This window comes from Lampetra planeri, chromosome 5 (genome assembly GCF_965212315.1).
Source record: "Lampetra planeri chromosome 5, kcLamPlan1.2.h2, whole genome shotgun sequence".
NCBI lineage: Eukaryota > Metazoa > Chordata > Hyperoartia > Petromyzontiformes > Petromyzontidae > Lampetra > Lampetra planeri.
Window position 1 is genome coordinate 10,283,262 of NC_136111.1, and position 26,451 is coordinate 10,309,712.

A 26,451-nucleotide genomic window follows, 5' to 3' on the forward strand; every position below is an offset into this window, starting at 1 on the left:
CATGCGACAAAGCAACCGATTTCTCGCAGAGCAGTACACCCGTTCGTGTTAAAGAATGGTCCACGGATACGGATATCACAGAGCTCCTTCTGAGAGTGAGCTCTGGTCCACACATTCTAGGTAGAACTTTCCTACCTCCCTTGCTACCGAGAATTATGTTGTCACGTGACACTCAAAACAGATTTAATATGATGCGTATTTGTGCATTCATAGGTGACCAGGCTGAGACCATCAATTATTCACACTTAAGGACCTGGTGTCATTTACAGGCAGCTGCCTGACTCAAACTCAGGATGCCAGTGGTGCTGGCTGAGAATTCTCTCTGAGCCTCCTGGCCACCACGAAATATTATATTTTTTGAAACTCTAACGAGCATGAGAGTATTGGTCCCATCCATTGGTGATCCAGAGCCAGTGGTGAAAGTTCCACATTCCTGTGGCAATGGCTTGCCTTTCCATATGACAAAAATTGTTGACATTCTAAAAGGTGACATCAGAAACATGGTGGGCTCCGTTAACCTCCAACAATCTCCCAGCACATAGCCTGGCTCATTACAATATTTGCACAGATGAGCCACAGACTGTCTTCGTGAGGGTTTTACTTTAATGGTCAATCAATCTCGTATTGAGTACTTTTTTTGTCCAAAGAACACTCATCTACATAATAGACAAAAGTACACCCAGATATTCTACATGTCTACTCGCTATACTGTCTTCCCACAAACGGTACAGCAAGTAGATATGTGGGGGATCGGCTCAACAATGCGAAGAACGTAATCAACTAATTCGATTACATTCCTTTGAAAACTCCATTATGTCCTGTAGTTTTCAATTACATTGCTTGTAAAGCATTGACTAGTCATACAACGGACACCGACATACAGAGATCATTTTCTAGACTCGCATTTACCCCGGCTGGGTAATTTCCAAAATCATTCACGGCAGCCACGTGTCAACACAAACTTTGCTTTTGTTTTATATTTATCAAACTCTTCTACACGTGACTGCCATACAGAGAGCCAGATATGCAAGAAAAAAAATTTCTCCTGAGACAGATGGCATGAATATTGTGTGAAGTGGCTTATTCATGAATGACATCTCGTTTAGCCGCAGATAGTCCTTCCACATTTGAGCTGAAGAACCCGGAGTGCTGGCCTCACCACCCTGGAGCCTGCCTAAGGCCTGGGCTAGGAGGTGTAGTCACGTGTTGGCCCGGATCATGATGATTCGGCCGGCTAGCTGCAGCTTTGGTTTCTCCAGACATGGTTAACGTGGCTGGGTACCTGCAGGGGCATGACAAGGACGTAGCTGCTGTGTTATTGGCCTGTTTGTGTTTTGTGTGTGTGTGTGAGGCCTCGGTAAACGTTCAACCCCACTGTTTCTCTTACAGGGTGAAGAAGCTGTCGTGAACCAACGGTTAAATCTGTCCGCCGCTGATGGTAAATGGACTGCTGCCCCTCTTTAGAGAACATGTTTAACATGTCCACACTTTTTAATTCACAAAAAGTCCCAACGTTCAGCACAGTTTTTGTTTCCCAAGTTTCAGAGCATTCACCTTAAGGACTATTCCAGTGGTCCTCAACCAGGAGTACGCGGCAGACCCCTGGGGGTATGTCGCAATGTCCCAGGGGGTACGTGAGGTGATTTGCGTGAAATTATATCATAGATGAGAGTCATTGATGAATAATCCTGTATGAATTTGGCAATATTAAATAACTTCTATAAAATGTAAACCCGTATGGTAACCTTAGAAGGATATAAAAGACTTTTATAAACTCATGGATCATAAACAATGTGGTTTCCAAGAGTTACCAGCGAGATAAAACAAATGACGTCATGCATGCAGAGCCTCCGTCGATTTTTTTATTTGCTTGCAGAGCGGCTCGCAATTGGAAGGTTATGATTTCAAATATTGTTTGGGGGTTGACTTGACACATTATCCCTCCATGGTCGATAAAAATTTTACCACTTTGTGGGGAAGTGAACGGTGGTGGTCCTATGAATAGACTCGCTCATGCCATAGTTACGTGGAATCTACGGACTTTTGGAGGCGAGGAGGCAAACAATAGACGTCTCTTTCACTGAAAAAGCAATGCACAGACACACTATTTTACTGTTGAACTAAAAATGTAACGTACTAGAGACTCCTTAGGCTATGGCTTTGCTCGGTGGATAGACGCTGTAGCCGAGGGGCCCGTTGCATAAAAACACATGCATTTGCAATCCTAGTTATGGATTCCAGTTGGCATTCTTTGCCTATCAAACCAATGCACCTCTTGCTGATTTTCCTCTACCGAAACAAACGAATGTTTGTGGTTGTGCATTTGCAAAGAAAAAAATCAACACATTCTGCTACGAAGAAGAGCCATTGAACAAAAGGTCGCCCTATCTGTTTCCTTTTAGAGCCAAAGTGTTATGATGAATGTGTTGAACTCCCGACTTAATATCGCCTAAGTCCTGCTGCCCAGTCCCGCAACTCTGTCCCCCCCCCTCCACCAAAGAGTAAGTTAGCCCCCCAAACTTGCTAAGTGGTGGCGCTTACCCAACGGATGTTGTTTGTCATGCAAAGCCCTGCGATTGTGCGTGTTGTTTTCGTGTTGCGCAGTTCAACTCCTTGAGCAGCAGCATTTACCCCTGGGACGACCTGTGCTCACGCTGAGCCTCAAAAGCTACTGCCTCCTGCACCACAAGAACTTTGTGTCCGCATACAGCCACGACATCAAAAGCCCGCTCTGGAGCTCCTACACCGTCAGAAAGCCGGTGCGTAGCCTCCACATTGATAACACTGGTCAACACACTTCTTTTTCTGGCATAAGGTATTCCAACAGTTTTAAGGTAATTTTGGGGTGCTGATTCCAAATCTGGCATCAGTTTTTGTCTATCACATCAGGTTTTTGAGATATCAAATATTGCATTTTCAATAAAAACTGCAGAAGAAAAATATTGAATAAATGTGGATATCTACATAAAATTATATTATAAACACACTATCCTAAAATACAGCACCATATTTTAACACTAAAGCAGTCACTGACTCGCAACAACTTGCAATCATAAGTGACGGAGTTAATCTCGGGTAAAATCAATGAAAATGGGGTATGCCGATAGCATAAAAATGAGATGTGATAGAGCAAATCTGAGATCGGATTTGGAATCGGCACTCTGAAATTAGCCTAAAACAGCTGCAAAAGTCCAGGCCAGAAAAAAATGTTTTTTTTGTTGACCAGTGTAATCGAGCACGTTAAATCAATGCGCTTGGCAGTTGGGGGGAGAGGCGCGGGGGACCGGGGGTGACACGGCCATCCTCTGTCGGCGTGTTTGTGCTCGGGTATCCCCCCCAATTCGTCTTCACTGTGAGCTCTCCCAAACGAAACGTCCCAGTGAGTGTTAGCCAAGTTTTGGAGTGCTTACGAAGAAAGGCGAGTTGGCTACCGCTCTAGCTCCACCTGCCGTTCACAAATACAATAATACACGATGCAATACAACACCGTTTGTTGGGATCTATGTAATACCTAAATGCAAACGCACCCCCTTGCGAGGAATGGTTTGGGTTCATTTTAGTTTGTTTTGCTTCTATAAAAAGCAATTTAGATCTACAGAGCCGTTACAATTTCTCACGGTCTTATGATGCAACATTCAATCTAGCTCCTGTGCAGGAGCTCAGTTTGTCGCTCCATCTCTGCTGTGGATGTGCTCTCGAGCGTATTCCCTCCATGCGACGTTAAGGAATCAAAACACGTCCCTCTTTACACGCATTCCAATGCATCTTTTGTGAGATTCAAAATCAATATTAATCTATACATCGTTCCACGATTTTAATATTAGGGTGAAATGAAATTGCATACATTTATAGTATATTTCAAACACAAATGAAAATTTAGCATTTGAAATGTATAAATCCAATCCTGTGGTCAAGCATCTCACTTGCAAGTGCTCAATGGACCGTTACGTCGCAGGAAAGGAAAGAGATGGAGCCGGCTCGTGGAGGCCTTTATTCAGCAGTGGATAGTTCATGGCTGATGACGATGTGGTGAAGCAATGCAATGACATTGTTGTATTGTTGCTTCGCCCACCCAGGCCAACAATTCTCCGCTGCCAGACTTCATCGAGGACAGCGTGCGTCCAGACCTGCGACTTCCCGAGGGTGTTAGCGCGAACTGCACTTCGTACAAGGCCACAAACATCACCTATGGCTTCCTCTTCCCTCCCAGTGAGTGCCTCTTCTAAACTTGCTGTGTACACGTGCAGACTCGAAGTCGGCCTGACACACGCGGTAGGCTGCCGATTTTGTTGTATATTTTTTTATATTTTCTTTCTTCCCAATTGTGCTATCGTACCCTCTCGGGCAGAGCCGTGACCACGGTCTACGCGGGACGTACTGCCGCTAACAAACGACTTCGTATGTTGGAAAGCGTTACATAATCCACGTGCACGCAAGATTTTTCTTCCTTGTCTTATGCATACCGAACGCGAGCGGAAACTGACATTTGATTTGTGCAGATGCGCGTATCAGACCCCAAAAGTAAAAGAAGCCTTCCTCGTACTCCACGTTATTGCTTTCAGTTGTTTCGTTCGTGAGCAAAAATGTTTCTCTCTCTAGATTTGGTGGTGAGTGATATTGCGGATGGCCTTACAACTGGAAACATCGCTCCCATGTACGCTGAATTTAAAAGTAAGTTCCCGAGTGATCAGTCACGTCACATAATGGATGGTTACACGTATTGGAATGCAAACACCCAATCAAATTTAAGGCTTAGTGGTTTAAGTTATTCTCTGAATTAAATGCTATCTTTTGTCATTCTGTTGAACGTGTAAATATTGTTTAAGTGCTTTTTGTAAAAAAATAAAGATTGTTAACATGCAATGTTCATCTTCTATGGCACTTGATGCAGTTCATTTCTAATAAACATATGTTTTGAGGTTACTATTAAGTATAAGCCAATTTCACTCTTTTCAGAGTTATGGAATTTCTTCCACAAAGTCCTGCTGGTCAAGTACGCTGTGGAGTCAGATGGGCTTAACGTTGTGAGCGGTCCCGTCTTTGACTACAACTTCGACGGCATCGCTGACAAACCAGAAGAAATTGCGGAGTGAGCACATCCCCCAGATTCAACTGACCTCCCTGCACCATCTGAGAAATGCCAGATATTTAAAGCCCTTCACTCCCCACACACCATCTCGGTCATGGGTGTTGTACGACCATACGCAATGATCTGTAAGGCTCATTCGTGGATGTTTAACAGGTGTGGTTATGGTTATCATAAGTTGTGTGTCTATTGGCGCCACCTCGTGACGAACGTGTGGTAATTGTGTAATAGCAACGAGTAACATTGGCTGATGATTGGCCTAGGGCAAGTGAGTGGTACTTTTTAGACCCAACCCCTTCCCCCCAGATACACTTGGGCAGTCATGTGACTCCCACCGTCCCACGTCAGAGGACGTGAGAGGTGCATAAGAAGGCACTGGGGGGGGGGGGGAGTTGTTGTGCTGTCCGGGGTGTGTCACGCCCTGGGAATTATCACTGTGTAGGCCCTGCTAGTGTGCGGGTGTGTTAGTGTGCTGTCGTATTGGTGAGTCTACGATTCGATGGGGCACCACGATGTTTTTTTTTTAACAATGCCTGGAGGCTCCCTGTCTGCGTGGTGGCTGATGAGTGAGAGGTCGCGGTGCACCCTGCAGCCCTCGAGTAAATGCGGAGGTGACTTGGGGCCCTTGAGTGACAGAGACACGTAGAGCAGAAGCAAGAAGACAACGCGTGTGTACGTGCGAACTTTGACAATTTTTTTGAACGATAACCAACTCTGTGTTCTCGGTGAGGATCACGGCCAGAAGAACGTGAGACACGGTGGGCTTGGGTGACAGATGAGTGAAATGTGAATTCATTTGATCAACTAAGCAACGCTTTACTGCCTGCGTTATACAGCGACTCCTCGACTTATGAACGAGTTAGGTTCCAGAGGTCTGTTCGTAAGTCCAACGTTACTCCTGTCGATTACAAACATGTTGTACGGCATGTACAACGTGGCTGTAAAAGTTAATCTCATGCAGATATAGATGCCACTAGCTCTTCACGTTCTGCAGATGTAGATGCCACCACCGCCACCTATCGCGCAGCGGTTGAACTTACGACTCTCGGTCCGAACAGGCAACCGGACATACGGACAGGTTTGTTCGTATCTCTGAAAGTTCGTAAGTCAAACGTTCGTAGTTCGAGGAGTCCCTGTATATGCGTTGGTCAAACTGCATTCGGAGTGTTGTGCGTGATTGCCGTGCTCGCTGTGCTTGCTCGAGTGGCAGGTTTGTAGAGGGCACGGGCATTCTCATCCCCACGCACTACTTCGTGGTGCTCACAAGCTGCAAAGGTCAGCCTGCTGGGAACTGCACGGGCCAAGTGGTCAACACCGCCTTCGTTCTACCACACCGCCCCGACAACAGCGAGAGTTGCCAGGTAGCCCGCTTGGCATCTGCCAGACCTTCGTCAAGTGCTGGGTAAAGGACCTCTGGTCCGTGTCGGTCATGGAGATTGTTTGACCATGTCTCGCCGAGCTGCTTGGTTGCGCGAGTCGGAGGAAGAAGGGGCCCGGTACAGGTTCATTTGCCACACTCGCCACTCGTGTTTGCTGCGGCTGAGAATTGATTTCGGGTCGCCGGCAGTGGTGTAGCTATTGCGTGTGCAGGTGTTGCAACTGCACTGGAGCCCACAGGCCGGAGGTTCTCAGGCGACAGACTATTATCCCTTTCCCGTTCCGAGATGACTGCAAGTTGCAGGCTGGATCCCGTTCACCACTGAATCTCGGAACGGTTCAGCGTTAATAATATTTAAAGACACTGTACTCACCGCAGAGAATTGTAGCGACACCACTGCACTCTATGATAGCTGGTGCCAAACTCGGTACCGATGAAGTTATTTTATTTAACTTTTTCTTCCGGTTCCATTCCAATGACGTACACGTACCTCATCTAAATGGGAAAGGGTTAAGAGGAGGGAAATTGGGAAAGGGTCACTTTATTTCCTTTCTTGCACCAGGACCCATGCCAACTATGCGAACGCCGCTGGTCGCCGGGTTCATAGCACAATGTGCTCGCCATGCCACCTTTTCACCCCACACCATGCCAGCGCAGCCTGCCAACATCAGTAACCTTGCGTATTGTCCCTGTGGTTTTGCTGCAGACCGGAGCGGCTCAGGAAGCATGGGTGGAGGAGCGAGTAAGGACTCACACGGCGCGTGTCCGCGATGTTGAGCTTCTCTCCGGCCTCAGCTTCTACCAAGATCCCAGCCGTGACCAGAACCAAGTCCTCCGCTCCAAGACTTACCTGCACGTCTTTGAAACCGAGCTCTAGTGCCATAAGTAATGTAATTTTAATTTGAAGAATGTACAATTAACTTTTTAGAATATTCAGCAATACAAATTTGAATGCGTGGGCATTTAAAAAAAAAAGGAATCTCTAATTATATTAATCGTGTGTTGTTGTTTTTTTATCATGATACTGACCGTGAAATCGTGTTGTTAGTTCAAACGATCGTCTACAAGTTCGTTTTCAATGAGTGTGATTTTAATTGAAAGATTTTACCGAACGCCACCCACTGCTCCAAAGACTTAGACAAGTGCCGGCAATTTGCTTGGAAGTGGAATATAATTTAGGAACACCCGATCGAGCGGCCTTCATTTTGTGTGTGAAGGTAGAATGGCAATCGTCAGATTAATCTGAAAACCATGTGTTTGTATATCAATCCTGTCACACTCAATTTGGATCGTTTAGAGTGCTAAATAATACAAGTCCTACACATACACTCGCTTGGTAGCACTGTGCTCAAACGATTTGATGCACAATCTAAAGGATGCCAGTTCAAATTCCGGTCGACGTCATCCATCTGGAGTAGACAAAATGAGTACCACTTTGTTGGAAGTTTACAAGCAGTTTATTTGCAGACAGGCTGACCCTAAATTTGAAATCTCTTGTCCCAGATTGCTCGCCCTCCCAGGTCGCCCTTGCTAAAAAAAAATCACTCTGGACGTCTCACTGGTTCTCTCGCTCCTGGTTAAATTGCATATATAGGGTAGTGCATTTTATGCTACAGTGCCATCAATTAAGATGGTTTTTTTGACAAGCTATGACACTGCCTCTTCCTGACCCCTCCACACCCCCCCCCCCCAAAAGTGAGACACCTTGACTGTCCCTTGATCTCCCCGCTGAGGCTAAGTTCTTAAAGCTTGCGGATGTTCATCGTCTCTAAACCTGGGTCTGTCAATAAAAATCAATCAAATTAGTGACTCAATATGTTGTAGATTCTCTGCTTTGAGTATGGGCGTCCGTCCATAGAGGCCTGTATGGGTGTATATTTGTTTGTTGAATTTCTTTCGCATGGTACGTAGCCAACCGTGCTAATAGGAGGTGTGTGAGTATGAGTGGTGTAGTGATTGACGCAATGCGCTACAAATCTGATTTCACTTCCCACTAGCAATCATTCCTGGACCTCCCCTTGGTCGACTCACCCTTGAATTCTTTGCCGGTGCACCGTGTAAACGTTTGCACAGAGGAAAAGACAAAGGCGTCCTGATGTGGTGCTGATGTAGTGCTGATGTGTTTATGGACACGTGTGCATGAATGTCTATGTGAAGGTGTTTCTGTGGCTGTCTTGTGTGTGCACACACATTTGTGTGTCCCTTTGAATGAGAGTTTGGACCAGTGGATCATGGTGTATTCATGTGGATATGTGCGGGGGTGTGGGTGTCTTTCCATGCGGACATGTGTGGGTATATGCATGCCTGCGGATTTGTGGTTGTGTATCTGTGGATGTGCGTGTCTGTGTAGGTATATGTGTGTGACTGTCCATGCCTATGGGTGTGTGGATGTAATAGGGAGAAGTAGTATAGTAGTTAGCAGAGGTGTGGACTCGAGTCATGTGACTTGGACTCGAGTCAGACTCGAGTCATGAATTTGATGACTTGCGACTCGACTTGGACTTGCATAACAATGACTTTGTCCCACCTATGAGATGTGGACTCGAGTCATGTGACTTGGACTCGAGTCAGACTCGAGTCATGAATTTGATGACTTGCGACTCGACTTGGACTTGCATAACAATGACTTTGTCCCACCTCTGGTAGTTAGTGCACTGTGCTATGAAGCCGGCAAACCCAATTCCTGCTTACAGCCAACGTCGGTAAGAAATATCTGAACCTGTCCTGTGCCTCCCCTAGGTCGACTCTACCTCAAATGAGTATCTGGTGCAGTGTGTAAACGTCAGTATTGGGAAGATGTTATTGAGATAAAGGCGGTCGGGCGTGGTTTTTGCCATCCACCCCCTCGTGTGCCTTACCAGCCTTTATATGAACCTTATGGCGGTACCCCGGGGTTCCATAGTACCCCGGCTCTCGCATAATGTCCGTGATGCAGTCATTTTTAGTCTGTTGATGGTGGGCGATGCGGCAATCGACTCATCTCGACGAGCTGTACACGATGCACCACTACGGTGCGTACCGCGAGCGTTCACGGTTTCGGCGCAATCGTCCTCGCTGCGTTTCGACATCGTGGAGTAGCACTGATTTCGGATTGATTGGAACCCCAGTCGCGGAGTTAAGTACACCCCTGGAAAAAATAGTGTCCCAGAAATAAAATATTTAATTGCCACAGGGCACCGCCATGAGAATCATATGTTCTCGCTCACAGGGCTTGCCCCAACAGTCTGTTTAGGCTATCGGGGCATCCTTTTCTTTCATTTAATGAAAACATTTTGTCGATATTAGCCCAAATATTCCCACAGGTTGACCAAGTCAGGTTAAATTTTTTTACAGAAACGTGGTCAATGTCACAAAAACTCGGCGAACTGTATCAAAAATAAACTTTATTGCACAAGTGCAAATGCATTCAATACCATTGCAAACATAGGTATGCCCTATAAGCTGCATATTAATACACTGAAACTAAAAAGCACGTAAACAAAAGAAATGAAACACGACAGCAACATGGTTGATATACAGCATAAGTTAAACATTGTACAAGTTATATACAATATGTACAACATGTCACTAAATCCTGAAAAGGTAACCAATTAGAAATCTGCACTCGATTAACCAAAGAAAGGCATGATAAATATATTATTATATCAGAGAAAACTGTTTAGATATGAAGTGGCTACACGTGGTGCCAAATGATCAATAACTTATAAGTTGTCAAATATCGCAGAATTTGAAATGAATGTCAGACCCATAAACGTCACCATACCACACTTTGTTAACACATAGATATGTTACATTTACATTATATATAAAAAAAAGGTTGAACTTCATAAATAAGGGACTATATGAGTTTGCACAAAATTATGCTTCAATAATTATACGTTGTACGTTTAATTAGTATAAACTCAAGAGTAGGAATATTTACAGTCGTAAAGTTGTGTTCTTAGAGGAACGCGTTCAGGTGCACTAAAGGCAATTCTGGCCTAAAGATCGTCAATCATGATTAAAGATTACGTATTAACCCATCAATGTGCATTGATTTAGTTTTCTATGTACGCACCACTGTATCTAATTATTCACCACATTCATAAGTAGCCAAGTTCATATTTCACACAACCCCCAAGACAAGTTTCAAGGTTTTTTGGAGGGTAGAGTCACATACATCAATTACAAATTTCACTCGTATCTAAAGTGGCCTAGGACCATTCACTCGGAACGCGCCCGATCTCGTCAGATCTTCGAAGCTAGCATCTCAGAAGCCAAGCAGGCCAGAGCCTGTACAGCACTTGGAGATGTGGTTGGCCACCATGCCCAACACTGCACCAGGCGCTGTGGGCAGTAGAGGGCAGTGCAGCAAACTTAATTGCTGTATTGCACCCCCACCAACCCCCTAACTTCACCAACCCGCACTGACCAGCGTGGTGAAGTATGGTCAAATATCCCTCACGGCCTGCAACGGCGTGAGGGAGGTCCTCATCTAGCAGTGGATTGACAAAAACGGGTACATGCAACACATCCAAACTGAGTTACATAATGTAAAGCCATACTCGAGGGTCTGCCCTGCCAGTAGAGGGCTCTCGTTTCATCCACGGGCCCTGTCCAGATGCCACTCCAGCTGCACTGGGCCACGGCAGAGGTCGCAACCGGGTACCCGATACCCGTACCCTACCCGATACCCGGCTACGGGTAGGGAACGGGTATCCGTACCTGGCCGGGTACGGGTACCCATTTGCGACCCTGGTGCGGCCGGGTACGGGTACAGGTAAGGAATCAACCCCGTTTGCGACCTCTGGGCCACGGTGAACTTAATAGGAGGGGGGGGGGGGGTTGGGGAATGGTTGGTAACACTTGTCCGTATCGTCTCCGCCGGCAAAGCCCCGTTCACTTCCTGGCCATGTCCCCGATCATGTGCCGCTGGTAGGGCGAGTCGAAGACGTCGTTGGCGCCGGGGCAGTTGTAGTGGCAGGCGCACGTGTGAATGACCATGACTTGCCGGCGCAGGCGCTCGCCGCCGGGGCAGCGGAAGTCCACGGCGGCCGTGCTCGTGTGGTGCGGGGTGCAGCAGCGGCCGTCTGTGCACTGCCCGCAATACTTGGGCCGGAACGTCTTGACGCTCGTGCAGCCGGAGAACTCGAGGCGCTTGGGTTTGGCCGCCTTCGGGGTGCGCATGCACTTCTTCCCCTTCTGCGGACAGGTTGACAGAGGGAGAGGGAGAAAGAGACGCGGGTCAATGCGTGCGCAAGCGGGTTGGTCGCGGGTACTGATACGACCCACGGAAAAAAAAGTGTCGTTCCGGACGCACCGTTGAGATTCTGTGTGGCCGCACACCGCTGTTGGTGGGCTGCTACCGTTGAAGGCAGGTTTTTTACGGCACACTCAGGGGGTTGTGTGGCCGGAAATATTGCCCCGACCCAGTGCTGATGTTTGCACACTGTGCCAGGTACTCATTTAAGGCCGAGTCAACCTCGGGGAGGCCCAGAACCAGTTCAGAAAATAATCAAATCTCGGGTGGCAGACGCAGTGTGCGGTGACCCACCAACACGAGTGCCGTCGGCGATTCGCGTGCGCCCGCTAACGCAGAGGAGTGCGAGTTGCATTCGCGTGCCATTTGTTTCCAATTCTCCGGCTGACACCCCGTGCGTTCGTAACCCGGGAGCCCCTTGCCCCAAAGCAAACGTACCTTGATGACATCCTGGAGCGGCACGTCGCAGGGTCGCACCGTGCACAGGCGGGTCTGGCGCTCGAGGCGGCACTGGCGGTTGTCGTTGGTGACGCGCGACGACACCCCGAGGCCGCACGTGTGCGAGCAGGCGCTCCACTCGGTGGTCTGCACGATGCAATTGTCGCGCACCGACTCCGGGTCGGGGCCGTAGGTCTCCTCTTGGCGGTACGCTGCGCCGCAAGAGGACGGGGAGGAAGGCGATGCGCGCGTTAGTGCGTTGTTGTGATTTTTATCGCCGCTGTAAAGTGTGGTTTAAAACAAATCAAGGCCGTAGCCATCGAGTCAACATTGGGGGGGCACCAAATCTTCCAGGGGGTCTGGGGATCCCCCCCCAGAAAAAAACAATCTAAATTTTAATAACTAATTTCCTGTCATTTCTTGTCTAAAATATTTTAAAAATTCACTAACACATAGGATGGTCTTTTTATTTATTACAATAATGTCTAATAGTGTATTGTATTACATTGCTCTGTTTTTTTCTTTTTTTACCTTTTCTTGTTTTATTGTATGTAATGGCAGAGATTAGGGATTAATAAAGTACAACCTGTGTCCCCACCAATATACATTATAATTACGGCCTTGAAACAGGCAAAAAGGGGTGTTGTGCGAATGCGTTCGTGTCCAGCGGTGGGTTTAAAAGGGGCTGTCAAGTAAACATTGTGGGTGTCGTTGGCGGAGGGAGCCCGTGAGCGGTAGGCGAGGTCAATATCAGAGCGGCAGGCGAGAAGGGCACCACGCTCACTGTGTGGGCGGGGCCAGTGACGGAGTGGGCGTGGCTATTTAGAAGTGGGAGGGGCTGATGAAGGGAGGGACTGCCAGCTCACCATGGGTCACGGTTGAACCTCCCATGAAATTTGACAGATTGTTAATGCCATGGGCGAGTGAGTATATCATGAATACAACTCTAGGTCAATTGGGTGTAGAGGTGGGACGATTAGTCAATTGAGTTTAATCATCATCATTAGCCATGATCACTCCACTGCTGGTATGAGGATCCCTGATTCTTTGAACGCTTCATTTTTTGTTCAATCAGATGTGTATCGGTAGCACGTGCAAATCCCCCCCCCCATCCTCTCCACTACACCCCAACCCCCACGTGTTTATGTTGTTGTTGTTGATATTTACCGGGTAGGGCGAATCCCCCGAGTGGCGTGGAGTTGGGCTCCTTGCGTCCGTCGCACACCCACTCCTCGCAGCACTTGCCGGGCAGCTTGACGTGCCGCGGGTGCGGGCAGTCGGCGCTGGGCAGCCGCACGTCCTGCGCGCACAGCGGCACGCAGCCGATGGCTCCGTCCACACACGTGCAGCGGTACTTGCAGCTGGGCTCGAAGCTCTCGCCGTTGAGGTACACGGTGCCACCCAGCTCGCACGGCACTCCGTCGCGAGCTGCACGGTCAAGAGGAAGGGGAAAAGGGAAGGGGTTAAGTTCAATCTGGACTTAAAGGTTTGGTGGCTGCAGGAATTCGTATTCTTTGGGGTAAAAATGTGGGGGAAAGCCCTTTATCCAGTAGTGGATTGTGAAAAGGCTGTACAGGAATTTTACTAATGCGCTGTTAGACGTCCCCTTGTGTGTCGTGCAATGCTGAACGAGTGCCCTCTCGAAAGATGTGCTGGAAATGTTATATTTGGCCACCAAGCGTTGTATTTGTACTCAACAGTGACTAACAACACATCATATGAACATTTATAACCGCGCAAGACTGCGTTAATCGCCAATGACGGTGATGATGATGATGTAAGTGCACCATTCTAATCACTAGATGGCGATGGAGGACCACAACATTCGCAGTTACAATTCCGGCACTTTACCATTTTGACCACTTTTTATTACGTTTAAATATAAATTTCATCGAAGGATGCGTTCGTTTTCCACCACATACTTGGATATTGTTTTTGCCCCGTAAATATTAAGTTTGTTTACATTTGACTGACAAGTGTTGCACTCTTGCACATAATTCGCGCTCGTATTGTTTACATTCTCTCCTCAGTGTAAGAACAGCTGGTGCATTTTTTTGCACCGGATAAATACGCGCACGAATGAACACCAAAGGTATCCCTTGAAACGCCCCACGATGAATCCCTGTAGCTCCCAAGCCTGGTTTGAGAGCGTTCGGTCTCTCAGCCCGCTTGCTGGATTTTATCTCCGGGTCCTCCGGGTTTCCCCCCCCCTCCTCCACGCGTTCATGATAGAGAGTATTTGGCTGCTCTCAATTTGCACGTGATAAAGCCACTTCGTTGAGCTATCGTTTGTGGCGAGGTCGCTTATGAAAAAAAAATGATATATAGCTCAGTGGGCTTTACCTGGTCAAATAAATAGTTTCGTTTTGAAATAAAAAGTTTAATTTAGTTTTTTTAAATAAAGAGAAGACGCCTCCACCTGAACCGTGCAACACAGTGAAGCTACAACGCGCACATTCGCCCTGCAGGTGGAGCCCATAGCCACTGTCTTCTCGTTGCGCAAGGTGTGAGTGAGTCTGTGCCCAAGATACGCGTTAAGAGGCGTGCAGCGATCGTTGTGCTTGCTATGTACGCGCGCCCCCAGGTGTTTGCGCATCAACCAATGAATCGCCCCGAGGTGTGTATGAGCCAAGCACGAGTGAGCCAGATGTGTTTGTTCCAGGTGTGAAATCCAGACGATGTGTTCCGTGAGTCTGTGTGTGTGTAGCGGTTAGCGCACTGCGCTACAAAGCCGGCGACCCGAGTTCCATTTGTGCTCACGGGTCAACGCCAGTGACGATTAGGTCGACTCCGCCTCGAATGAGTGATTGGAGCGATACGTAAACATCGCCACTAGGGAGACAAAGACGGCCGGGCGTGGTGTTGGCCACCCACCGCCTCGTGTGCCGTGTCGGCCTGCGTAAGTGCTCATCAACAGCACTTGCTCCAACAAACCCGTGGAGGCTATATATACGTGTGCGCTTCAGGTTTTTGCGTCATCCAAATAAGAGAGTGTGACCCATGCATGTGTGAGCCATGCGTGTGTGACCCATGCATGTGTGAGCCATGCGTGTGCTCCAGGCGGTATATGCCGCGTGTCCCACGGCGTGTGTGTGTGTGTGCGCGCGTGTGTCTGAGCGCTCTGGGTGCGCGTTCACGCCTCTCACCAGAGCAGACGCCGATCCTGATCTGCAGATCGGTGCTGAAGGCGCAGTAGAGGCCGCGGTGCGGGTCGCACGAGTCCGCCTCGGTGCACACGTCTCCCAGCTGCTTGGCGCACACCTTGCAGCAGCCGCAGCCGTCGGCCACCAGGCTCACGCCCACGGGGCACACGGGGGGCTCTTTCGGGCAGCGGCAGACATTGGAGCACTGCTGGCATGCAGCCTGTGTGTGTGCGCATGTGTTGTTGTTGTGGTGCACAGACACAGAGACACACACAAAGTTAGAATTTGCAAAGAAAATCCACGCAATGCAATTTCGTCACCGCGTTTCAAAAATTAAGTGGCTGTCCCATGGATATACTGCCCCCCCCCCTCCCGCCTGTCTGCCATAGCAACGTGGAATCGACATTTACTCGCTCGGAACCTTGCAAAGCAGAGATGAGCATCGCTCAGCGATCGCTTGAGCGCGGGGCATCCTACACGGCATTCTTTAAACTCACAACTTAATCGGACTTTGCGTTGTTTTTTAAAATTACAAATCGCCCACGTAATCTACAGGGCGCACCTGTGTGTGTGTGTGTGAAATGTATCCAAAAAACATACAACGCAACACCTGGACAAAGGCGCCTTGCAATCTCGCAAACGTCCGTCGTAGTAAGGCTCATGCTTGTTTCCAACCAACAATTGCCAACGCGCTAGCTACCGTGACGCCTAAAAGATGTACACTCTTATTACCACTCGGACAAAAAAAGTCACCAAAAAAATAAACTCAGCAGAGCCCCATAACCGCTGTCAGACAGAAGGCCGCTTACCTGATAGAGGCTGGCAATAAGGACCACGCAGAGGATGAGGATTCTTGCCATGACGATCTCGAGCGCAAGCGGAGGCTAAGGTTGCTGTCTTTTCTTTCACACACTCAGCTAAGACTTTGCTGATGTAGGTATATATATAGAGAGAGAGAGCTTAGAAATCTCAACCACTTCTTTCTTGCTTCTTCGACTGGGTAGGAAAGACCGATTGCTGCACCGAGGGTTCCCTCTCTGCATTTATACCCTTGAGCTCCCTACCCACCCCTCTCATTCCCCCCCCACCCCTGCTCTCCACGGGGGATGAGGGGGTGAACGAGGGGGTAGGGGAGTGGGAGTTCGCATTCCTTGGCTCGGGCTGTGAATGCTACTTTCGCACCGATCTGCCTGGCTCGGAGCACCAACACCCGACTCCCAGACACGCGCCATTCCTCCGTGCCGCGAGGGTGAGGAGGGAAATGACTCAATGCGCCGCCCAAAAGCCGTAAGCCTCCGGCCAGACGGAAAAATCAACTTTGACTGCCTGTCTGCCTGCACGCACGCGTGTGTACGTGTGCTTTGCGCGCGTGTGTGTGTGGCCGTGTGAGGAGCGGTGGCCGTAGCGGTTAGCGCATCGTGCTACGAAACCGGTGATTTGAGCTTGATTCCTGGCTCACGGCTAACAGCAGTGGTGATTATCTGAAGCGTTTCGTGGTTTTTCATAGGTCGACTCAGCAGTGAATGCGTATACCTGGTGCGGTATGGAAACATCAGCATTGGGGAAAGAAAGGCGGCCGGTCTTAAGAAGAACTCGCGAATAGCCATTGCCCCAACAACGTGGAATATGATTGTGTGCGTGTTCCCATGCAAACACTTGTGTTGCAAGCGAGACAATGTCAACAGTGATCAGTGGGAATAGAAACACCTATCCTGGATACAGGTTCATGTGAGTCATGTGCCTACATGGTGTGATGAGTGAAGATCAGCACTGGGGGTGATGTGAGTTCGTATTAAGGACGTTAATAGGTGCTCGCTAACATAACTTGCCCCACCCACCTGGATGTCAACACGGAGGATTTTGGGCATTTGTGTGTTCGTGTGTGCACATTTTATTTTGTCGATAAGCAGATTTTCTCCGTTTAGTAAAAAAAAAGTGATTTCCCCCACAAGAAAGTCTCAGGGCATCCCTGACGCAAATCTTCGCCGGTGGTGTTGAGCCAGTGCCGGCAATTCCACGTTCCCACGGCGTGGTGGCATTCGATAAATGACGGCCACCTTTTGGCTATTTCACAAATGTGCTACCGAGTGGTTAGGTTTTAAAGCCGAGGACTAAATCCTTCTGACTACCACAGGATCACGTGCGGTCAGCGAGCACCTATTAATGTCGGCGTGATAAGGGCAAGCATCCACGCATAACTGGCCGCCTTTATTTCCTGGGTATAAATCTTTGCACTGCGTTCCAAGTGATCATTTAAGGCTGAGTCGGCCGATAGCAGAGTGCCTGGGAAAATAGACCACATGTTACTCCTACAACATCAGCATGCACAATGACCGCATATGCCTCGTGCATCGACACACTTCCTCGGGAAACACCTGGTCCACGCCATAGCAACGTCGAATTGCCACGACTGTCTCGGGACCACCGACGGAGATACATCTCCACCCAAAGCGCACGTGAGCAGGTAGACTTCACTCGCAATGTCAAGAATGTCCGTCGGTTTAAAAATCCATCATCGTAACGTGCGCAACGCTCACGTCTGCGTTGCACACGTTACGCTTTCAACAAAAAAAAACACAACAGACAAGCAACGAATTGAACGAATTCATATGATGCCACCATGCCTCTTATGCACCCACGACTGCAATCAATGCGGGTGGAAAAAATAAATGTTCAGACGTTCCATGCGGGCTTGCATCGACAGCCTTACAATAACTTTCCGTTGGCGAGAGTTTTACGTCGGCGCCGCGAAAGCGGATTGCACACGGGGGCGCTGTCCAAAAATGATGGAATTCCTCTGGCAAGCTCCAGCCCGGCTCCTTATAAGGACTTCCTACAGAGGAATGTTGCCGCTTCGTGAGTCACCCGTGGAGGCAACTCGTGGAAACCGTTCGGAATTAAACCATGCTCCACGCATTGCTCACATACCTGCCGCACACTTCGGTAGCATTCGCCGACTTATTAGTGCATGCCAACCAATGTTGGCAGCCAGATGCTTGAGACGTTAATGATTAACGTACGGGTCCGAGTGGCTCCCCGCCAGTGGAATGTGGAATGTTTCACCGCTGAATCTGGGCCGGCAAGTGGATATGAGCACCGCTCCAACCTTCGTTTTTGGGCATGGGGGATTTTTTTAATTTCTTCCTGCTTGTTTAGAATGTATACGTAGAAAAGCTTGATTGAGTTTCGAATCGTTTCAAAGGACTGTATGCCGTGTCGAGCTTGCGATTTGGAGCCAATTGCCTCGAGAATAATCATAGAAAACCCGACTGCGTTGGTGGTGGCGTACAAGCACAAATAAACCATTCTTAATAACACTGCCTTCATCATCGTCAACCATTTATCCACTGCTGGATGAATGCCTCCTCAAGCCGCCATCTCTCACGGTCACGTGATGCAACAATCCATCTGGCTCCTGCACACGAGCTGATTTCGTCACTCCATCGCCGCAGTGGTTCATCCACTCGGGTGTGCTCCCATCCCTTTGGCTGTCATTCAGTCATTAGCCTCGGCCACTGGCCACCCATTCGGTCAGCACGGTTTGCTGCGTACGGCGCGAAAGAAGTTCAACATACATAGTCACGTGCCGTGTCTTGCCCATGGCAGATGGCAATGGCCGAGTCCTTTCGACGACAGTACTCCAACTTTGTACTTTAGAGTCCTCTGACGAGTACTTTGAAGAAGTGCTATTTATCGTGAGCTTATAGTAAGTATATTGCAATAGTCTTGCCACTTGCCAATTAGTAAACCATACGGCATAGAATGGGGTTGAGCGGTTGTGCAGTGGTTAGCACATTGCATTATTTAACCTGGCGTCCTGGGCGTGATTCCCAGGCATTGCTATCATCAGTGGCGAGTGAGATCTGAGCCAATCCTGGGAGAGCACCCCCCTCCCCAGCCCCTAAGACCAAGATCTCGTTTCGCCTTAACAGACTGTAGGAGCAAGTGCTGTTAGCGAGCACCTATGAAGGCCGATATGGCACACGAGGGGGTGGGTGGCCAGCACCACGCCCGGCCGCCTTTGTCCCCCTAGTGGTGATATTTACACACCGCACCAGCTACTCATATGAGACTGAGTCGACCTAGGGGAGGCCTGGGACCGGTTCAGATAATCGTCACTGGTAGTGGCCGTGAGTGGGAATCAAACACGAGTCGCTGGGTTCGTAGTCCAGCGTGCTAACCACTACACTCCCCAGCCCCCACCCACTCCTTCACCAAACTGTATTGATCAACATGGTGAAGTATGGTCAAATAACCCTTTTGACTGGTATAGCAAGGAGAGGACCTGATCCAATGGTGAATCGATAAAGATATCTCAATTATTAGTTACACAATAGCTTGACAAATTGAAATAAGCATAATATATTACATTATATTTGTTATACCACACTACTGTTTATCCGAACAACAAAAAAACATGCATCATCTACATTGTTTGCCTATTCAAGTGTTTTTTTTAAATCCTTTATATTAAGTGCGCGTGCTTGCTTGCTTGCTTAGGACCGTGCAAATCTTTCGGTCGTTTTTTAACCCACTTCCCGTGATCCAATCGAGCTGACATTTTCCACACAGACTCGTTGTGCCAGACAATTAATGTTCGTGAAAAGAAATTCCCAAAATTTTACACTTTTTAGGCAAAATTTTTTTTTTACATATATTCAAATAGAACGCATTCATCGCTTTGGCTGAACGTCAGAGTGTAAGAGCCCAGAGCGTAACCCCCCCACAGGCCGTGGCGGAGTAGCGCAGTTGGTAGCGCCCTTGCTTCCCATGCCAAAGGTCGCGGGATCGATCCCCGCGTCCTCCACAGGCGAATATATTTTTAAATCCTTTATATTAAGTTCGCTGCCACGCATATAAAGGATTTATAGTGAAAAACTTTGTTTTTACGGGTTATACTTATTACGTAATCAGTTTTGGTGATGGATGGGTTGGTGTTAAAATGGGGTGCAAATTATTTCCAAATTTGGCTCTCACGTGGGAAACGCAAATTCAACTTGAGCAATGTCCTGATTGATGTTTGAGTGGAATAACCCATGTGCGGGGCCGTGTGTGCCCTGCTTGCAACTCAACTGGACCACACAATGACAAGGCCGTGCAGGCCCCAATGAATCATTGTCAGGAGGAATGGATCATTGCTTGACAGTGACCATGTAGAAGGGCCTTAGAGGGGAAAGTGGTGAACTCTCCTTTCGAACCTTGACCAAATGCTTCGTTAAGTGCGAGCGTGCATATTTTTTCACCAACCCTTATTTAGAATAAATTCGTGAATGCGGTATGATTTATTTCCCAACATTTTTTTAAGCAGCCCTCCCTGTATTTATCCAACGTTCTGCAAAGACTCTCACATGGGCTCTGTGTGGCTTTTGTGGTGTTTGCTGGTTGGGTTATTGTGGCCACGCATTCCGCTATCATCACCAGGGCAGCCGCTCTGCGTTGGGCCCCCACTCCGTCCTCTTAACGCCCACGCTGTTCTGAACGATGTGTAATGGAATAGAGATGGGATCTTTGAGAAGTGCCAGCACCACTCTCTCCCCCCATCCCCCACGCATCACTTGACCCGGACTGTTCACAAAAGCTCGTTGAGACCTGGGGAGTCATGGGAACTTGGTGGGATGATTGTGCTGCTGCTGCTGCTGGGATGGCTGTAGTATTGGCAGTGGCTGTTTTTCACGATTTTTTACTTTATTTTCAGGATTGGCGCTGCAGTATATGGGAGGAGGGAGCGTTTGTTTTAATTGATAATGCTCGCTGGGCGAGCAGATGCAATGGACACAACGATGGGGCGGTTTCATTTGTGCCCTCGAGAGGAGCAAACACGCTCTAATGAACAGCATTTACGAGCACTTGCTGTTCAATAAGGAGTCAGATGGGCTGCGTTAAGTGGATTTCCATACGCTGTTAATTATACACAAATGTTTGTAGATGCTGCAAGCTCGGTGCTTCTCAAGTGCCTTTAACAAAAACAATTCCTAGAAAGGAGCCAAGATAACCAATTATTACAATATATGGAATGTGGATTTTCTTTCAGAAGTGATCAAATATATAATTAATGAAATGTGGCTAAATATCTTTACACTCATTTCATCACGAAATAATGAAAATAATTATTAAATCCCCTTGTCAATCTACTGCTGCATAAATACCTCCCCATTCCGCATCAGTCAGAGGAGATGTTTGACCATACTTCACCATGCTGGTCAGTGCAAGTTGGGAAGGAGGCCCAGTACTTTTGAAACATCACTCACCACTGAAGTGAGCCGTGGCTTTGAGACAAACCCGCCAGGTCATCAGGTTCATAGTAGCGCAGCGCACTATCCACGCGTGCCACCGCACCACCCTAAATTTGAATTCCCATAATTATTTATCTATATTGCCAGGTGACACTGGAGTACAGCACCTGCATCACACTCGTGAATTAAAATCGTTCTTATGAGTCAACTAATTCCATCCTCTCTCCAGAGGGAATCACATGAATACCGCTTTTCTGCAGGACAAAATGTATTTGTCTTTTGGAGAGATGGTCCTCGCCATGTGAATGTGGAATTTACACTCCTGGGTAAGGGCTACCAATGGAGATGTGCACCGAACAATGCCCATTTGAGCATGGGGACACACCTTGTTTTTCTTAAAGTTAACGATAACGAATAATAGAGTAATAACTACGAATCTGCATGGCATTTAAAAACTATATATTAGTCTCGTAGCCCCTTGACCTTCTACGCTGTTTGGAACATGATGGATTCCTTCACTGGAATCTCTTTGCCAGCGCCTTTTCCACTTCTCTTTTTCCATCCAGTCCAATGTTGGATGGTTGACGTCCAGTCGGACCGTGGTCTTTATCAGTATTTGTAGTATTTATATTTCCTAACTTCGCGCATGGCGCACTGAGATCCCTGGATGAATTGTCCATTATAAATGTAATTTTTTATTAGCCCTCTCCTTTGCAGCCGGTTACTATTCATCCTGGTGACATGTCTGTAGTACTGCGTGTATTCATAACTTCTTTCACACCGTACGTAGCCAAGCGTGCTAATTCTAGGTGCGGGAGAAGGCCAACAAACTAAACATAAACAGCAGTTCTAAAGAAATTATTTTTATTTAGATTAAAAAGTACACAACTCCAGTGGCTTCCTAATATCGGAATATTGCAGTTACCTGCACGGGATGTGACTTTGCAGTATTTTTTCCAGGACTTCGAGGTGTGTTGCATGCTCTTCATACAACGTTTTCAATATTATCCGGAAGGCTTACGTTTCGAAGGCAGCGATTCTCCTACTTTTTTCTTGCCAAATTTTCACCACCGCCTTGCATTTGGCCACGAGTATATGAAACCACATGCTGTCTATCCTTTTTGCAAACTGTGCCACTCATAAAGCTAAAAAGTCCTCTGCCTCGCGCAACACCGGATGGCCAGGAAGCCCATTGGCACGCCGTGTGTGAATCGCACTTATGTGCCAGAGGTATCCCCCCCCCCACTCCCGCCGCCGCCATCGCAAGTAGGTTAGGGGCATGCTGTGATTTATAATGGGGCACCTCGCGGTCGCCACTTGACGTCCGCTTCTGGGCACACTCACGCCAATAATTTTACGGCCCCCAAACAAGGAAAAATATGTAACAGTTTAGCTTGAACACGAAAAAAAGAGAAATCTCTAAATGGCAATTAGCCCGAGCGGCTTTCTCGACAAATTCGAGGTGAAACAGGAAGAGGTGGAGTCAGGCAAGACGCACGTGTTTCATCAAGGCCCCACACGTGAGACTAACGAACAAGTGGAATGAGTGTGTGCGTGGAGAGGGGTCATTGCAGAGGGAGGGGGGGTGTGATTTGTATTCCATCGAGGATGCTCATCAGGGAAGTGCACAATGAGAGGCGGTTTACTGGGTGACCTTTAACATCACGAGGGATTTTTATGGCGTTTAACCCGAGCACCATCGGCACGGAAAGCTGAGTGCCCGCGATGCGACGTTTGCCGTTCGCATGCCTCCCCGTCTCTCCTCCTTCCCCGGTGCGGGGCTTTTACAAACATCGCACACTCTGGCGAACGTTTCCGCTCACCCGACAGCGTTGCGAAATGCGCACGATTCAGGAGGCCGGTGTAGCGCTTTGGGAAGTAAGTAAATAAATAAATATCGGATTTAGATTTTTTTTGTATGTGGAGGGAACAAAAAAGGACTTGTTTGTGCCATGTTGCCTCTTAGCCCTTGGATTAGTGCTGCTGCTGCTGCATGTATTACACTGGAATATATTACTCGTTCTATGTTTGCACCACTTTTATGTGAATGTTGAGTCATGACAGATTTTACAATGTGTTGCATTAATATTCTTCATTTGCATGTTTTTAGTTTTTTATTTCTTCTTGAGACACTGATGTTTAAAAGCTGTATGAAAATGCAAAAAGAAAATACGTACAAAAAAATTAATTTTGTACGGCACTTTGTTAGTCCACTGCTGGATAAAGAGCTCTCCACACCTTTCGTTCATCGGGGATTGTTTGACCATACTTCACCACGCTGGTCAGGGCAGGTTGGTATAGGGGGCGGCATAGGACAGATTCAGATATTACGCACCACTGATGTTAGCCATGGTCAGGAAATAAACTCAGGTTGCTAGATTCATAGTGCGGTGCACTAACCATTGTGCCACGATTCCATAACAAGTGAAACGTATTTGTTGAAAACCACTTGTAAATCCGTGGCTGCATGAAGGTGCATAGATACCGTGTGGGTAAAAGTGGTTGTTTGACCACACTTCACTAGTTGGGTGAGTGAAGCTTAGTAACTGGGTAAATTGACAAAAATTTGTTTTATTATTTTGCAAATGTACAATCTGTATTTAGGCAATGAACAAAGCTTTTTTCCCCACTCTCAAAGCTCCTGTGACAGATTGACTACCCCATAAAATATGTCATGGGAATTAATCCAGTATCCTTCCATGTTAAGCTTCACATAGCCACCGTATTATTCGGTGATATACATGAGAGAGTGATTCCCTCTGCACCTAATTGTCAATTGTATACAAATCTGGCTCGTCCGATTGGACGAGGCTCAATCGTGAAAGCAAACTGCAGGAGTGAGCCCGGGTCCATCAACTCACAGCAAATAAATACCTCGTTTGATTTCGGCCGTCTGATTGGGCAGCGCATCGCTTAGCACACGGGAACAAGTGCTGGCGCCAAGGCCAACTCAACAGCCACTCTTTTATTTTTGTCATAATTCACTGATGCAACGCGACCCCGTGAGTAAAGGAGAAAGTGTCCTCGAACACATAACAAGAACACAAAAATCAAAACGACACCCATTCAACGCGGGGCAACCGCGTGCTCGACACCGCGAGGGACTGACGGACGCGCGCTAGCCGCGATGGCCCAGAGAAGCACACGTCGTAAACATTGCAGGCAGAATAGCGCAGGAACGTGAGGATTTGTTTTCAAAGCGATTAACCTTACAGGGAAATTTAGCTCTTGCGGGGGAAAGTGTGGGGGTGGGGGGGGGCTCATATGGTTCTGTTCAGGACACGCGTTTGGAAGTCGATGTAATTGGCGAGAGGCACGCGCGCCGGGGAAAGTTTGCGTCGGGACACGCTGCCGCGCGGGATGGTTTCCACGCTCTCGGCTCGATTCGCTTCCTTGAGCCGCGCTGAGTGCGAGCCGGTTGCGCTTTCCTGCGGTGAGCGATTAGAACGTGGGGTTTAACACAAAATGTACTTGACATGTAAACAACAACGACAACAACAACGACGACTACGACGTCATCTCTGTGAATTTACATGGCGTGTCAACGCAATTGCATCTCAAGAAACTCTGCAAAGCAATTGCAACTCAAGAAACCCTGCAACCAATTGCATCTCGAGTTCCTTGACCCCCCCCCCCTCCAACCCCCTGCACCAAGCGGAACCAGTCAGTGTTGTAAAGTTTAGTAAAAAAAGTGACATAAATGACACGCGTCTTTTGGAGACCTTCATATAGCGGTGTAATGACAAAGGGGTTGTAGATTATTACTGTTAAGTCATTACTACTGCCCTATGGGCAGACTGGTCCCTGCCATGGAAATGTAGAATTTCTACCCTTGTCAGGTAGGACCCTCCAATGACGACGAGCATAGGAGTACATGTTATTTGTTTGGCGAAATGTAAATGAAAGGTGTAAAAATGTAGACTAATATAAAGACATTCATTCAATAAGGTCAAATCCATAATTTACTCGGAGGCTTTAAAATAACACCCAAGTGTCTGGTGAGTGTTTTTGTGGCTTGCGTGGCTGTCGCGTGTTAAATCCAGCCGTGTGGGCAAACCGCCACACAGAGGAAGAGAGCGGCAATGGACGAACACATAAGGGGCACGTGGGCAGTGGAATAAGGGGGGCGGTCAGGATGTGCGCGCCTGTGTACAACGTCGTCTGTGCGCGTGTGTGATGGGGGGGGGGCACTCACGCAATGAGACGAGACATCGCGCGTCTGCACATGGAAGAGAGGAACATTCATATGAGCGAGTCAGCTCTTGTTTTGGTTTGTTTTGGCCGTGCAAGACTGCAGCAAAAGAGAAACGAGCACCGCTGGCAGTGTAGTGTTTTGCTAAGTGTTGGTAAAATAATATTATTTTGGTACAATTTAAAAGGTGACTTTGTAGCAGCTGAGCGACCTAAATTAAATTTTGAACATTCCCGAGCCGCTCGTGGTTTAGGTCCAACGCTTGTTTGTGCATACATTTATCTTCCATAGTAAACATGATTCAGTGTTTTCTTGGAAAATATTAATACAGGTATACATAGAGCATATGCACACCTTGAAAATGTTTGCAACAAAAGAAAAATCACGACGCGACTGAATGATATTGCACTGTCGATCGGTGTCTGCTTATGACGATTTATTCAGAATCAATCAAAATATGTATCTATTCTGGAGGATTCCGATGAGCTATGAAGCTATTTTTCACAAATGTCCAGTAGAGGCGCGTCAAAACGTTACAACAACAACCAATACAAAAACACGATAGGAGTGCGAAGTATAGGAAAGGTAAACACATCACTCTAAAAATATATACAAATAAAATGCCACTATTTTGTAATATCTTTACACATAGCATAGACCAGTGGTTCCTAACCTGTCGGTCCACGGAATCGATGTAAACGAATGTGTTGAGTTTATTTTCGTTGTCGATACGATGCTTTTC

The 26,451-nt window shown here is 47.6% G+C and overlaps 2 protein-coding genes across 3 annotated transcripts in view; one reads left to right on the plus strand and one right to left on the minus strand.

Moving 5' to 3' along the window:
• The window catches only part of LOC144718837 (venom phosphodiesterase CdcPDE-like), a 43,604-nt gene extending 35,326 nt beyond the window's left edge, over positions 1 to 8,278 (plus strand). The window contains exons 19-25 of one of the 2 annotated variants that reach the window (XM_078594402.1): positions 1,390 to 1,438; positions 2,605 to 2,759; positions 4,077 to 4,209; positions 4,600 to 4,671; positions 4,957 to 5,089; positions 6,297 to 6,447; positions 7,171 to 8,278. In XM_078594402.1, coding sequence (XP_078450528.1) covers positions 1,390 to 1,438; positions 2,605 to 2,759; positions 4,077 to 4,209; positions 4,600 to 4,671; positions 4,957 to 5,089; positions 6,297 to 6,447; positions 7,171 to 7,341 — 864 coding nt within the window. In that variant the 3' untranslated portion in view covers positions 7,342 to 8,278. Of the gene's footprint in view, positions 1 to 1,389; positions 1,439 to 2,604; positions 2,760 to 4,076; positions 4,210 to 4,599; positions 4,672 to 4,956; positions 5,090 to 6,296; positions 6,448 to 7,170 lie in introns of those variants that run through there. The other variant, XM_078594403.1, reaches the window with a different exon arrangement.
• Positions 8,279 to 9,829: 1,551 nt separating this feature from the next.
• On the minus strand, positions 9,830 to 16,279 carry CCN2 (cellular communication network factor 2). Its single transcript, XM_078594404.1, has 5 exons — positions 16,094 to 16,279; positions 15,288 to 15,504; positions 13,309 to 13,569; positions 12,142 to 12,353; positions 9,830 to 11,645 (listed from the first exon to the last, which is right to left on the minus strand). Exons 1-5 carry the CDS (start codon positions 16,142 to 16,144, stop codon positions 11,343 to 11,345), a joined length of 1,044 nt encoding a protein of 347 aa, XP_078450530.1. The 5' UTR covers positions 16,145 to 16,279; the 3' UTR covers positions 9,830 to 11,342.
• Between the last annotated feature and the right edge of the window lie 10,172 nt (positions 16,280 to 26,451).